The sequence below is a fragment of the Rattus norvegicus genome, chromosome 6 (assembly GCF_021556685.1).
Source record: "Rattus norvegicus strain SHRSP/BbbUtx chromosome 6, alternate assembly SHRSP_T2T, whole genome shotgun sequence".
Classification (NCBI taxonomy): Eukaryota; Metazoa; Chordata; class Mammalia; order Rodentia; family Muridae; genus Rattus; species Rattus norvegicus.
The window spans coordinates 132937327-132953570 of NC_141539.1; the positions used below are offsets into that span (position 1 = coordinate 132937327).

Below are 16244 nucleotides of genomic sequence, written 5' to 3' on the forward strand. Positions count from 1 at the left end.
ATATATGTATATGTGTATGTATATGTATGCATGTACATATATACATACACACATTATACATATACATACACACATATACATATAAGCTACGTACATATATGCATACACATATATACATACATGCATATATATACACACATATACATATAAGCTACGTACATATATGCATACACATATATACATACATGCATATACATACACACATATACATATAAGCTACGTACATATATGCATACACATATATACATACATGCATATACACACATATACATATAAGCTACGTACATATATGCATACACATATATACATACATGCATATATACACACACACATGTATACATACATACATACTTATGGGTTTTATACAGGAAAGGGAGGTGAGGCTTATAGAGAGACAATGACATGCTCAAGGCCTCTGGTCCTTAGGTAACATGGGGCAGGGCAACTGGCTGTGGCTCTCGATTCCACAGCTCCCTCGATACAGCTGAGGGAAGTTGCCAGGAGCACCTGACTCGAAACTACAAAGGATCCACTTGGAATCCATAAGAAACGGGTCCCGGTGTCCCTTCTCCCAGCTGTAACCATCTGCGGAAGCATGGGCGAGGGGGGTCTTAGCAGGGCCTGGCCATGTCTGGGTAGTTTTCTCTCCCGTGGAATCACACGCCTTCTATAAATAACCCGGAGTGCGTTCGTGGGCATGCAATTAACCTGTGTGAAACTCAGGCTTCCTGAGTTAATTTGAAGAGATGGGTTCAAAGCGTCCTGATCAGGAAAAGGACAAAGCGCAGTGAGTATCGCAGCGTTCGGTCTTTATGGCCCCTCCTTCCTCTAGGGTTCCTGGCGATTTTATGCCTCCTCTACAGCTACTAATTAAACAGGCACTAAAAACACTTCAGCAAACAGCCCGGTGCCAGGAACAGAACCAAAGGGACAAAACCCACTGGAAGAGGATACTTGAATGTGTCAAAATTTATCAGAAAACACAGCACAGCGGTAGCGCCCGACGCCTCGATGCTAACAAGGCAGAACAATGGTGAAGAACAGTAACGAAAAACGGGAAGGAGAAAGACAGCAGGTCTCTCAGGAGCCAGCTCCGAGAGGTCCCAGGGCTCAGGCCCTCACTGCTTCTCCCCGCCACGCCCCTCATTGTGATCCCCACACATGGACAGGATGCTCCAGAGCCCTGAACTCCATGGCGGCCTCTGTGCTACCAGTGAAACAGGTACCACGTGGGAGCCACTCCTCTGCGTTCTTCCCTTCCCTCCCATCAGCCTCAGAACAAGGTCCCCGAGACCACACTGTGTAAGGCAGGCAAGGGACCACAGACCTGACTCTGCCTGTGTCTGCACTTGGCCTACAAGCTATGTGCCTGAAGACGGCCAACGAATGAATGAGCTGTGAGACCTCAGGGCTCTGAAGCTCGTCTATAACGTGGGAATAACCCTGACACACAACCAAATGCCTAGTTCAGGTCAGACAGCCTCTCTTAAGAGAGCAAGTAGCCTGTGTGAGCACAGACAGGTGCCAGACTTCCCCAGCAGCCCAGGCCCTATAGACCTTGTCTGTCCTCCACTGGGCCTAGACAGGGACCACGCGGCTAACTGAATGAATCCCCAGGCCTTAGCCCAATCCTCTGAAGGGGCTTGGCCATGACCTCCCAGCCTCTGCCCCTCCCACTCACATGGGCACAGGAAAGGCTTCTGCTCAGCACTTGTTAAAAGATACCAGGGAAGCCCAGTCAAACTGAAGGAAACTCAGATCTGATAGCTCCTGCGGAGGGCCAGTCGAAAGTGAAGCCTACCCCGATGGCATGTGGGGCAAGGAGATCATGTTTCTACATGCAGAACTTGACCATGTCCGACCATAAAGGCTCACCTTTGACAGTGCGGCCCCCACTAAGTGGGTCCAGGGCTTCAGGGTTGCAGTATACGTTATAAGAAGACAGAGAACAGGGCAGGTGCCCAGCCCAGCCGGTGCCCCAAGCTTGGTGAACAGGATCTTCCAAACTACACAGAGCCTCAGTTACCTCAGGGAAGCAGGTTGCCCAGAAAGGCTTCCTGGGTGACTTTGGTCTCTGCTTGATACACTCAAGACTTGAGCCCAGTAAGGAACCAGCGTTCCCGGTCTTGGATGGGAGATCCAACGACACAAACACATGTCATAGCAGGAGTAATGGGGCCCAGTACTGCAGAACGCCCCACCAGCAGGAAGACCAGGGAGGTCTCACCCTGGAGGGGGGGGGGGGGCTACTTGTCTTAGAGAGGTCCCTGAGACGGCGTCAATGAGAAGCGAAACTTGCCCAATAAAAATAGTTTTCCTTTCACAGCTTGAGTCAAGAGAAAGCCTACAACGTGCCTGGCAGTGTAGCAAGGACAAACTGAATGTACCCCAGCACACAGCCACCCTCTTCTCCTCTCCTGGCCCTGGCCACGGAAACCAGGCCACAGCTGCTTGCCACGTGAGTCTGTGTCAGCATCCTGGCTCCCGAAGCCACAGTGTGTTGCAAACCAGGCCTCACCATGAGGCTACAGGGAGGGCCTTCTCTCCTCGACCTTGTGGGGACCCTAAGCCACAGAAGTCTGTTTGTGGGGAGTCAGAGCAGGGGAGCAATGTAGGCTGTGTTGCCACCTGGCTGGGGATGCCCTTTGTGTGATGGGGTTTCACTGACCTCCAACAAGTCCGGGGTCCACCCAGAGCCACTGACCTTCACAGCCCCGTGCCCCAGACGCCCACGATGTTTGACTGCTACCCGTGGCCACAGCTTTTTTTAAAAGGCTCCTCTTTGAGATGACTTTTTTTTCCTTCCCTCTAAGTTAATGGGCAACACATTGTCCCAAAGAGAAAGTCAGCATTTTGAACGGCTCCAGCACTATACACAGACAACCCAAGAATCCTCTCCTACCCTTGTCTGGGGTGGGTGGCAGGGCGGCAGAGGCAAGGGGCAGAGGAAAACTTCAGATGTTAAGTGTTATCCAATTAAACTTTAGCTAAACAGCCCAAAGAGATGAAATTTGGAGGTCGGGCGGTGCATTCTGGGAGTGAGACTCTCAGAATTTAAGGGTGGGGGATATACGGGGACGACGGCCCCTTGACCCCCTGGGAACCGACACAGGTTTACAGTTCAGTTGACATCATTGGCACTTCTGCTGCCATCCCCCCCAAAAAAGCTTTTTAAGTGGGGGGGGCACACCCCCCCTTGGGTTCCCACCTTGGGTCCCCGGCTCGGCCCGGGGCACAGCCCGCCATCCCGGGAGCCCACCTCCCCCACCGCAGCGACTCTGTTACCTGACAACTCACACTGGCATCCAAAGGGAGCCTCCATCTGACCCTCACCCTGAGTCCCGTCGCCCGAGATGGGGCGTGCACCACAGCAAGGCAGCGGGAAACAGGGTGGGAGAACGCCCAGGGCACGCAGAGGTGAAGTAATCACGGAGGTGGGAGGGTGGGAAGAGGAGGCAGCTATGGGGGCCATCGATGGCAGCTGGGCAGGCCTGCACGGCCCTGGAGAAAAAACAATAGAAAACACTGGTCAGTTGGGCCCTGGACTGTACAAGGAGCTCGGGGCACAAGAGGGGGCCAGGGTCACTGGGCTACAGAAAGGCAGCCTCAGAGAGGGTTCGGTCCCGAGGACACCAGCGGCAACTGCGGTCCAGGGGCAAGGGAGAAGGGGTGCACAAAGGCTATAAGCAGGGACTACACCTGCAGCTGCCAGATAGTTTCTGGAGGGGGCCTGCCTTGGGGGTCCCTAGTGCAGGGAGCCTAGCATAGAAGGCCTGTCAGGGCCCCACTCCCAGTAAAGGTTCCCTACAAGAGTCTTTCAGAACGAACTGGAGTGGGCTTCGCTTGGCGGTTTGTTCTCTCAAAATATGAGCCACCCCTCCTTGAAAGAGGCAAGAAACTATGTCGGTGTAGGTTCTCCGGACAGGCCTGCGCCACCTCAAGTCTACCTCCAAGAGTCTGGGCGCTAATGAGCCTCCTGCCTAGCTGACTGCCTGGGGCTTGCTGGACTCTGACAAGTGGCACCCAAGCCCCAGAAGCTCACAAGGTGCCCTGAGCTCCTCCTCCCTCCCTTACCACAAGAAAACCTAGCATGGCCCATGGTCTTCACCCTGGGAGTCCCCACTCCCTCATCGGACAGCCAGTGACAGCAATGAACAGGGGCGGCGAGGGTGCTGCCTTGCCTCCACCCCGCCCCACATGGAGCCTCCACTGCCAGCAAGGCCTGGGTTTGATTTGGCCATTTATCTTACATTGGTTAGGAGACCACCAGGGCAAAACATTTGTGTGAAGCCCTTGCCAAAACCACAAGTGAAGAAGCCCAAATTCCCTGAGTAAATAATTGAGCAGAGAAGCATCAGAGAGACGAGAGAAAAAAAAAAAGAAAGAAAACCAAACCCAAAACACCAACAAGATCCTGGACAGCTAAGCCTCACCAGCTCTTCAAGGGAGGCCAGAGCTTCGCTTCCTGACACCTGCAGATCTGCACAGGTGGGATCTGCCTACCCTGTAGCCACCACAGAACCACACAAGCCCTCGGAGAGCGGGGAGCCTCCAGATCGGGTCTCTACCACGCCCCTGAACATGAGGATGTAGGACGCCCATTGCACAGAGCCCAACAGAGGCCAGAACTGTAGGAATCGGCAACCTCAGCAGTTTCAAGCCTCCTCGAAATCCCATGTCTTACGTGTAAATACAGGATCATGTGAATACAGGATCCAGGTACTTGGGGCACTTGAGAAGGGGCCCAGCTTGGAGCTCGAGCACTGAGATGTCTAGCCAAGAGGCCTACGCCCAGCATTGACACTGCCAGACCCTGCTGAGGCAGTGACATACTCGTACAAGGCACAGTTGTCTCTGCCCTGGCACATAACCCCCAAAGGGCCAAGAGCAAAAAGCCAGAGTTTTCCTATGGGCCTCAAGCAAGTACGATCTGAGGCCAGACTTACCTGGCTCCCATGGGAGGCCAGTGTTTGCCTCAAAGCCCTCTGCATCAAGACACTGTACTTGACCCTGTCCACGAATGGCCGTGAGTCCCTGTGTGGGGGTGGGGGGTGGGGGGGGTCTTCCTTTTAAACCAGAGAGTTAGGGTCACTGAAAGCCATCACAGTGAATTTGCACCAAGGGTAAGATAGGCACCATTAGGAACAGAGAGGACCACCTCCCACTCCACAGGGAGAAACTGAGACCCAAGAGAAAGCACGCTGGGACATGCGCAAAGCCCGTTCCTACCGCTATGGTTGCTTTGGAGTAAAGTGACCAGGGTACCCGGTATCCTGAAGCCAAGGGCCACATGGGGATGGAAGAAAACAGAGAAGCCTGGACCTCAGCCCATCCATTAGTGAAAGGAAAAGGCTTCTGGCTCTACAAAGGGCCATAACTCAGCTAGCACCACGGATCACGGCTGAGAATGCCCACGGGAGCTCCTCAGAGTCGACGCTGACAGAAAGAATGGCCAAGGAGCAAAAGGGAAATAGCATAGCGTTGACTCCACAGCCTTCTGGAAGGAGGTCCCTGGGGCTGAACCAGAGTCTGTCACGATGAAGCCACACACCCATACCAGGTGGTAACACTGGCTAGACAGGTGGCCACAGGCCCTCATCAGGTATGATAGCCTCACTAATGTCTACTGCTCCAAGGGCAGGAGGGTGTGGGGTCCCTATAGCAACCCCTTCTAGGCACCGCTGACCTCCGTCTGAGCTTTGCACACAGTGGGACCTGGATCCAGCTCCCCCAAAAGCTGAATGAAAAGCCACCATGCTATAACGCCACCGTGAGCTCCCGGGCAGCCAAATATCAGGAAACCAAGTAGTAATTACCAGGGGCTGGGGGCGGTGGAGAACTAATGGGTTATGTGGTCTTCGGAGGGCGTGACCAATTAAACAGTAGTGACGGCTACACCACATTGCACATAAATCCAAAGCCCCAAATGGAACGAACTAAAAGTTTCACAATATGCACATCTCCATTTACAAGGGAATCCAAGGTGAGGACGGCCGGTGCCTCCCAACCTCCACCTTCCAGTGGAAGGGATGCTGGCCTTGGAGCTAAAACAGACAGCTCCTGAGGTAGCTCACAGAGATGCCAGCCCCAGGGGTCTGTCGGGGCACTGCGCAGACAGAGCCAGCCACCTAGTAAATGTGGCCACTACCATCCTTACTCACAACGGTCATTTGTTTCCAGACCTGGGACTGTCTCTCCTCTCCTCACCAGGTCTCCTCACAGCACAGAGCCTGCTCCAGCAGGGAAGACACCCTACAAGCCTCTTCAGAACACTTCTTTAAAAAGCCCTCTGAGATGGGGGTTCATCATTGGGAGTGCTTTCCTAGTGGGCATGGGGACTTGGTTTCTGTTCCCAGAATGAACAGAAGATGTGGGCCTGTGAGATGGTTCAGAAGTTGAGGGTTTATCCCCAGGACCCACATAAAGGAGGAGGTGGGAGACTAACCCACAAAATTGTCCTGAGCGCCACCGTGTGCCACAGTTCATCGTGCACACACGGGCACAGTAACAATGTGCACCATACAATTTCACACTTTCTTTTAAAAGACGCTTCCTTTCGCAGTCTAAGCCAGTCCAAACAGACCCATATGTATCCAGGTATGTGGGGGAAGGATGCAGGCACCATCGCAGCTTCTTGTAGGATCTCGAGCGGATTAATGAAACCCTGGCTGCCTCGATTTTTATCATAAAAGTACATTTTAATTAGGGCGAAAGAAATAAATAAAATGATACGTGTATTTTGCTATGCAAGCATAAAACATTCCTATGGGGCGGGGATATATTGCCCCTCTCAAAAAAAAAAAAACAAAAACAAAAAAAGAAACAAAAAACGTGAAAACGAGGCTCCGAAGTCAAGGTCAGGCGGACTTCTTGGTTGTTGAGCCTCGTACGAAGGAATATCCAAAAAGTCTCCAAAACCAGCCTCGGGTATGATGGCTGAAGTCCAAACAGAGGACAAGATCACTGTTGATGCCTTCCTAGGGTGAGGCACTTGGAGGGAGCCTGAAGCCCACCTCCTTTTCGAGCAGTCCCTGCAGATGCTGGGCTCCATGCCCTGCACATGCGCACTAAGCAGCAACACGCCCACCATCAGGAGCGTGTAGACACAAAAAATGCCTGGAACCGCCCAGCCCCTGTTGAGGGAACCAAGCCCTCCCGCGCAGCCTTCCTGGTGCAGCATCCTGGGGCTGCCACTCTGCAACCGGGAGGTGGCAGATTCCATGTTCCTAGCCCAAGAGGCACCCTGGCACACACCGTACAGAAGTCTATTTTTCTCCCTACTGGTGCCTTTCAACGGATATATTTTTTTTAAGGCGAGAACTCCTACTGATAGTTCAAAAATGAGTCAGAGATCAAAGAAGGAGACAGACAGCCACGCCAGCGCGTGTGAGCGAGGGACTCTGGCGAGGGAACCTGACAGTCCCCGCGCCCCTTCCCCCCCCTCGTGCCAAGACATTAATTCTCACAAGTCGGAGAAAATTACTATGCATGAATGCAAAAAGCATGATCAGGAGTAATTAACATGGCTTCATATGCAAATTTTATTAATGCAGAAGTACAAAGTCATTATGCAAATGAAACTTACGTCAACTCTCTTGACAAATATTCATCTCTCTGAGCTCAAGTTTCTCTTTTTTTATTTATTTATTTAATTCTATCTCTTCTCTACCCCCCCTTTTCCCCTGTTTTGGGGTTGTTTTGTTTTGTTGGGGTTTTTTTTGTTGTTGTTGTTGTTTTGTTTTGTTTTGTTTTTTGGTGAGACTAGGGTGGACCAGAAGGACTGAGGAGGGAGATTTGTGGTCCCAGGGTCCTGGGAGGGCCCAGCAAGCTACAAGGGCTGTTTGACAAGTTCACTAAGTTGTTTTCAACCAGAGAAATTTATTCTTGCATTGTTGATTTTTTTTTTAAAGTTGTTGGCAGGTATAAGACAGCTCATAGGAGAAGGGAAATTTAAAAAAAAAAAAGTAAGAAAAAAGAAAAAAAAGGTCTATGGGCAGCAGGCAGCCAATCAAAACGCCAGAGCCAGTAATGAGAGCGATTGATGGCTGTTTGGCTTTTACTGCAGGGTAATGAACTAGAATCCAGTCTGAGGAGGGGGGGAGAATATGAATATTCATGAGACTGTGCTCCTGCGTTTGATGATTAAAGAAATTTTTAATATTCAAATAAGCGCTTGCCAAGTGATTAACACAGAACAAGCACGCAGAAAATATGGAAATAGGGACTGGGGAAGATTCGAGAGGCGAGCATACTGTGCGGGATGGCAGCCCCGAATTTCGTAAACAAGATAGGCAGATAACCCAATTCGCACGCAGGCAAATAAAAACATTTGTTTCTGATCACTTAAATATTTTGCCAGCTACTTTGTCTTAAGGACGATAAAGAAAAAAAAGTGCCGTGTATTAAGAGGGTAGAGGAAAAATAACATGTAACCAGACGCATTGCTCATATTTAAGAATCATTATCCTGACTGTAGCCCGCCTCCTCCCAGCTCGACAGGAAATTAAGATTCTTTTTCCGGTTTGGTAGAGAGAGAGAGAGAGAGAGAGAGAGAGAGAGAGAGAGAGAGAGAGAGAGAGAAGATGGAGGTGAAGGCAGATTAGACTTGAAAAGCCAGAACCTGCTCAGAGCGCGATTCCCTGCGGTAGTACCACGTAGATAGGTTCAAACCATAACATGCAGGTACTGGGCTAGTCTAGAGGCCCAAAACTTGGGGGACAGTGCCACGTGGAGAGGAGGGGCACTGGTGCGCACGGCCTGGGCACCTCAGGGTCTGCTCTCACTGGCCCTGATGTGAACACAGAAAGTGGGAGTGGAGGAAGCCAGCAGCCACGCAGAAGAACCTCAACAACCAACCCTGCTCCATGTCTGCTGGGGCTGAGCTCACACTGTAACAGCCGCGCCACGGGTTCGCAAGGAAGCACATAATAACGGTATTAGCCGGCAAAATGATCCTGCAGTTAAAATTCACCTAATTAGCAGCCAATGACATCCATTTTGGCAATTGCCTATTTCAAAGGGGTGGGGTGCCACCTTAATGGAGATGGGCCTGGGTAACTCCCCAGACAAGGTCTGGGCCTGGCATCACTAGCCTCTCTCCCACTCCATTTGTGTGTGGGGGTGGGGAGCAGTCGAGACAGGAGGAACAGAAAGGTTTCCTAAAAAAACCTCTCTGTCACTCACTGTCCTTGCGACCCAGGTCTGGGGAGCAAAGCTCAACAAGTAGATTCTTTTGTTCTTTCATCGGTAAGAAATAAAATGCAATGATAATTTAAAAAGCAGGAGAGACCATCTACCACTCTAATGAATCTTAACTATTGCCATGAAGACCTAAAAGCCAAGCCAGACCTCCAAGGCAGAGCTAGAAAGCAAGCCAGGGGAAGGCTAGCAGGGCTCACAGCCCCATGGCAACTGCCTGACCTAGAAAACTGTGAAGAGGTTGAGGGCTCCCCAACTCCCAACTCTCACTTCTAGATCCTCAGTCTGAGCAGGACGCCCCTCTTGTCTCAGCAACGTGTAGCATGCGGTGGCCACCGTGAATCTCCAGTCCCTCACTGGGGAATGTGTCCTTTGCCACAAGGGGAAAATGGGGTCTCACAGATGTGTTTAGGAGTTCCTCCCAGGTCTTCACACGGGAGACACCAAACATCCAACCCCACAATGCCCTTTCTCTGGACTGCCCACTCAAGGGTCGGTGACCTTACAGGTGGCTGGGGGTGACCGAATGTTGGATGCAGATGAACGAGATTGCCTTACTTCTCCATCATCCAGTGCTTAAGACTGGACTCAGAAAAGGCTTCTGTGGGTGTCCACAACAGGGGAAAAAAGGTCCGGCCACAGCCCAAAGGACCACAGGCAGGACGGAGCCTGACATTACTGTTACTACCTCTTCCTGAAATGACCACACGGGGACACCACTCACGGCCCCATGCGTGCAGCTGGACGTCTCTCCTGCAGCCAGCGTGAAAAGGCTCAGAGGCACCCTAGGAGAAAACACATCTTCTGGATCCCGAGCCAGGCTGCCTTCCCACAACTCCTCCCTCATCTGGCATCCCTGTACCTGCCAAAGACCATCACGGTTTTAACTCCCTGACAGGCATGCCAGGGAAGGGCTAAGGGATGCAAAGGCAGGGTTGTGCCCTCCGACAACACACCAGAACCTGAGTTCCGCCTCCTGCCAGTGTTGGAAAAGAGACCATCCTCTCTGGCAGGCGCATTTAGCAATCAAAGCTGAGCTACAGCAGCACCGCTTCCCAAGGTCCAGGAGCGTTTGTTTCAGTGACTGCCAACTCCTATCCTCCTCAAGACGAGGAGCTGCTGAAATCCCCTGGGGTGAGTAGATCCCCTTTCGGTACCCAAAGCCAAAGGCAGGTGAGGCTACGCCACCTGTTCCAGAATCTTCCAACAGCTTCCAAAGGCTCCAGAGGCGGAGAGGGAGGACAGTCCACATGTCACTAAGGTGTCAGATGACCCTGAAGCATCTCCTCAGATCTACCCAGGGGGAGGTAGGGGAGCTGGACAGTCAGTCCTTTGAGCGTCATGATTCCAACCCCCAGATGAATACCTGCTGAGGAAACTGGAAACCAGAACCTCTTCTTTTGCCTCTCTTGAGGGAGCCTGGAGCTCTTGGAACAGCTGGAACGCAAGTTCAATTCACCTACCACTAAAGCTTCAGGCTGCTGCGTGCAGAGTGGTAAATAGCAGTCTTCAACTGTCATCTCGGCAGGCTTAGCCCACCAACTAGGGGTCCAGGATTCTGGGAATGACATGGCCTAGGGACACGGGAGTGGGAGGCCATGCATTTAACTAGTTAGAGAAACATGGGTGAGCACATCTGTGACAAAGAGAGAGAGAAGCTAAGGACGCCAGCTCTCACCAGACACATGCACATACATTTGTGTCAGAAACATGGACAGGTTAAGGCTTAAGGAGTCTGCAGGGGCCAGGACAAAGCTGAGGCTGACAGGGTCTCTTATCTTACCTATAAAAAGAGCCAATGCCTAGGAAAGGAAGCTCCTGTTTCCCACCTTAGGCCTTTTAGTTAAACTGCTGTCCTCCTGCCCTTATCAGATCCCGCCCTCCAATCCTAGTCAGTCAAGTACTTCAGAAACTTCACACAGAAACTCGAACAGTTTACCACATGTGCACACGGGCTCAGAGCCCATGAAGATGCCGCCTACCAATGAAAGTCAACAGCTCCGTACGCTGTGTGCCCTCCAAGAAAGAAGAGCCTGACAGTTACAGGTCAGGACCCTTCAGTCCTTTCACAAATAAAACTCAAGACCAGACTCCAAGGACAAGCTCGCTCCTGCGCTCCTTATATGTCCCCTGCCTTTCTTTCCTTTACAGCTCAAGGGGTGGAGTCTCGGGGAAATCCATAGTGAAAACAAGTCACGTGACCAGAGGGAAATAAGGCAGGGAATGAATTGTCAGATTTGGGGCCTCCTGGGAGTTTCCAACTAAGGACTCTGTTATCCTCCCTGACAGCAGCCACTGGGCCTGACACCAATGACCCGAAAACACTGAAATTGCCCCTCGTCAAAAATCTGATCCTGCACAAAACAGGTTTAGAAGCCGCCAAGTTCAGGATTAGAGTTCATTGCGATTAGAAGGCGCCAGGAGCTCCAACCTTAGCTTCTGCTTGGGGAAAACACGGAGAATCAGGAGAGGGGAGACGCAAGTCTGAACTGCGAGGATCCCGGAGAATTAGGAAAGAAAAGAGTGCAAGTGGAAAAGAGGAACGAAAAGAAAGGACCGACATGGGTTTAGCACAGTGACTCTGGCCCAGAGCATGGAGCACACGGAAGGTGCACACAGTGGGGCTGCTGGGTGAGGCAGGTCAGCACAGACACTGTTCTACAGACCGGACCCTAAAACTCCAGCAGGACAGAAGTGAACTCCCAGCCTCTGGGGTGACAGGGTTTCTTGTTTCAGATGGATTAGAAGTAAGTAAACTTGGTAAAGAGAAAGTTCAAAGGGGGAGAATAATCAGCCATAAAGAGAGTCCCCGCTCGCCCTTCCCGGCGCTCGCCCTTCCCGGCGTGGTCTGTTTGTGTTGCACGCGTCCGTTATAAGCAATTGATCTCCCCGACCCTAATTTTTTTAATCCAGCTCTCCTCTAGACTCAACTGACCTCCACACTGTCATCTCTCTGCACCTCTTTTGGACGGACACGGAATGTGGGGTCGGATGCTTTGCCTCACATAAGGGCAGGCTCTTTCTGTCTCTCTGTTTCTGAGCTAGGTCTGAAATGTCACTGACTAAAGAACTGAGCAGGCCTGTAATTACTCTCAACCAAGTCGTCCCTTTACCTCACTTTTCTGTACGTGGATGGTATTTAATACACATATCGTGAGCCTGCTTTCCAGCCTAGTAGCATTTGATGGCAATAAATAAATAAATAAAAATTTTAAAAAGTGAAAGAAAAAAAAAAAACACCCATTTCCTTTTAAGGGAGACCAAGCAGTCTGACAGCCACCTTTTTAATTTTTTTCTTCCTGATGTGAAATTTATTTTCATCTTCTAACACACCAGAGGTCATGTGGGGTGCGCACACAACAAAATATGTAAAAATTAACACTTGGAGGGATTAATTTAATAAAGGTGTGGTCGTCCCATTAACCCTGGCAGCACGGGTGCTTACGAGTCAATCTAGCGAGCTCACGGCGGCGGACGTACCGGGGGTTTACATTCAGCTGAGGTCTATACCGCTATTTAATGTAATTAAAGGTGCTGGCAGTGCGGTCTCAGTGGAAATATCATCTTTACTGCAAACTGTTTCCATTAGAAATCCTGGAAGAGCGTAGCATGCCCACTTTGATTTTATCGTAATTTTTTTTTTCCTGGCCATCTTTACAGCACGGCTGACGTGCCTGACCATAGACAGAATCGCTGCAAGGGCCTTCCAGAGAGAAACCAGTCTCACCTTCCCCCAGGAGTGGACTGCTTCTCTGCCATTTACTTGTTTTTGAAATTGTTCCTTTACATTTTTTTTTTAAACCCACAAGCCTGTGCTTGGCTTCGATTACCCAGGAAACCCTCTGCCTGGCAGACAGGACCCATCACGAAAGTGACTTTTTTCACGTGCCCCCCAAACAACCCCATGGGTGAAAGGCAGAGGCGGGAGGCCTGCGTAGCTCACGCAGTACAGAAGCAGTGACTGTCAGCCGCGTACTGACTAGCTCCTGCCCCGGCCCAGGGTGACATTCCTAACTGGTACCTCAGAGGAAGAATGCAGCAAGTGCTATTCTGGAAGCCTCCGGAACCAAACAGACCCAAAACTGAACAGAAGGAAAGAAAGGGGAAAAAAAAAAATCACTGCACCATATCTCCCAATCTGAGAAAATGGAGTCCTGGGAGTGAAAAAAAAAAACCAACCAAATAAACAAACAAACAAAAAAACAAAAAAAAAAAAAAACAAAAAAAAACAGGAGTTTGACTCAGCTCTCCCGGCTCAGATCGGCCTTTGCACCTCCTACGGGTGCCTGCTGCCCTGGGAGAATAGAACAACACAAAAACCCAGACCTCTCTTTTCTAACCTTGCCTGCTACAAGCCCTGAGTAGAAGTGGCTAGGAAGCTTTTTCTTCTCCTCCCGTTCTCCATGTGCATTTTAAATACCCCTTACTCTACACCCTGATTTCTTTGAGGGGGGGGGGGGGAATCAGTGTCACTAAAAAAAAAAAAAAAGTCACTCTGTTTTGCAAAATCCAGCAGCTTCCTTGGCAGGAGGAAAAGCTGGCTGGCATTCTCCCCTCATTTGACAAAACTACTATTTCTGGGCATGGGCTCAAAAGCAGGTAGGAAGCAAATGCTGAGAAATAAGGAAGTGGAAACAGCCAACAGCTTTTTCACTACCAAGAATGCCAAGCATAAACATGATTTATTTAGCTGTGTGTAACACGCCGGTCCTCCACTCAGCTACAAGCCCACTTGGGTTTAAGGGAAGGGTGGGCAGGAGGGAACAGGAAGGGTAAAGCTGAGAAGACGAGAGGGGGAGAAGAGTCCCTGGCTCCCTGGGGAGGCTCCTGAGCGGTTCCGGTTGGGGTGTGAGGGGAACAAGAGTATTATACCCCAAAATATACGTGCTTGTCAAGAGAAGGCAGCCCTAATCTGCGGGTTAATTAAGGAGCTGCCACTGACGAAAGATCCTGCTCCTGCAGACAGAAGTGCACGGGCGTCTAGGATGTCTGCTGCCTCACACACCATTTGGCCTCCATAGAGTCCCGTGATGTTTCCAGCCCAGATGCGGCCACCGAGAGAGCCGTGAGCCTCGATACCCACCTCGAGCATCCTCGAATGCCCACAAGGAACTCACTCAGGTCTGAATTCAATTACAGGTGCCACACACCTGGCTACAAGCCTGCCCTACAGTACAAACCTAGCCTATCTGCCATCCCGCCACCCACCCCCAGTAAAGAGGTTGGGGCAGGGGCTCTGAGGGTACACACACATACACACACACCATCCCAAACTCAAGGCCAAGCTGACAAACACTTCAGATACACAGCAAGGTCAGTATCCGTGTACCTAAAGGCCAGGACGAGCCTGGAGGCTTTGGGTCCAGCAAGAGGTTATCGTTATTACTAGAACTTGAATTCAAGTCACCCAGTATTTGCAGAGGGAAAAGAAAACAAGCCTCTTTGAGGTTTAAAAAAAAAATTGCCAACAACAAAAAAGGTAAAGTGTTGGCCCCCTGCAGGCCACTGGAAGTCTGCTTCTCCCTCGTGAAGGAAGGTACCATTTCATAGCCGCCAGCTGCGTGCTCGATGGGTACAGATGCTAATTTCTGAGAGCTTTGAGGAGGCAGAGAAAGGAAATCCAGATCCGAGTTCCTTTTCACCTGCACGGGCGCAAGGCTACGCATTTAAAGGCTGCCTGCTGTATACATTTCCCCCAAGTGTGTATCCCATCCCCCCACCCACCCAAACACACACCCTCACCCCCAAATTGCTCCCTGCTCTTCCACAGCCAGAACCTAGCATCCATCAAAAGGGGAGAGGACACGTTCTCCTGTGTTCAGGTCAAGGGTTACAGCAACACCAATGGGCTTTAAGTTAATGAATCACATCACGTTCCCCCAAAAAATAAGAAGCTGGGGGTGGGGAGCTAGAGAGAAGGGCCTCTGAAGCGAATGGAGTGGGGGGGAAGGGCGTTTCCTTGTGGTATGCCGCCGTAAGCCTCTCCCCTAAATGCTTCCTCTTTGCATTAAAAACAACACCCTATACAAGCAGCTATAGGATCCCTTTCCTCTTTGCAAATTAGTCACCCCGCCCCCAGGGCCCAAACAATAACAGTTTCTCCCGACGGTGTGACGCCTATGAAATCAGCCGCTTCTCTCCACTGGCTTGTGCTCCTCTATAGATGGGGACTGGTAGGTTAAAAAAACAACAAAAAAAAGACGCGTCCCCATTCTACAGATGAGGGACTGGCTGGCCCTGGACAGCCCAGGCTGTGTGCCAAGGATCCAATCTCCACCCCCAGTACCTAAGCCCTGAGGCGGCACCTGATACTCCAAAAGCAACAAATATTTATCAAATGCTTAAGCAGGGTGCAGGTGCCGTCAAGGGGAGCAGCGTGGTAGGAAACCCTACAAGAACATGGAGATTTCTCCGGGCAGCCAATGTGAAGATGCTTCTGGGAGGCTTCTTCCGCTGCTACCCACCCCAGTGGCTGAATGGCCAGGAGATGCAGCTGACCCAGAGCCCCATTTCCATGCACACCTCCCACACACCGCTCCTGAACAAAGCGAGGCCCAGGCAAAGCCACCTGTGCCCCGAGGACACAGCTCAGGGCTCAGCCCCACACAGCCGGCCAGCACTTTGTCACTCTGAGGAGCACCGAGACGTGAAGGATCCACACGCCCTTACCCTGAAGGATGGCACCTGGGGCTGAGGGGGAGTCCAGCCCTAGAAGAAAACCTTCCACTGAGAAGTCTTAAGCCTTAACTCAAATCGTGGGGGGCCAGGGAATGGGGCCATATATAATTTTTAAAATTATCAGTGAGGAAAGGACTAGTGCTAAACTGGCCTTCTCCTTGGGGTGGTGGCCATTAAGCATGAACAGTGAGCCCTCCTCTCACACACAGCCTCCAGAGACACTGAATGCTCATCTCCCTTGACTGTGAAGAGCTGGGATATGTGTGTACAAACACACACACACACACACACACACACACACACACACACACACACACGGCGTTTCATCTTTCATTCTGTAAAGATACCCAGGTACATAAATATTAATC

General features: G+C 51.0%; 1 protein-coding gene across 6 annotated transcripts in view; it reads right to left on the bottom strand.

The window, feature by feature from the left end:
- The window catches only part of Bcl11b (BCL11 transcription factor B), a 93108-nt gene that overhangs the window by 50980 nt on the left and 25884 nt on the right, over window positions 1-16244 (bottom strand). For 2 of the 6 annotated variants that reach the window (XM_087553501.1, NM_001277287.1), the window contains 1 exon segment: window positions 3298-3501. In XM_087553501.1, the coding sequence (XP_087409627.1) occupies window positions 3298-3501 (204 nt within the window). 6 annotated transcript variants of the gene reach the window in all.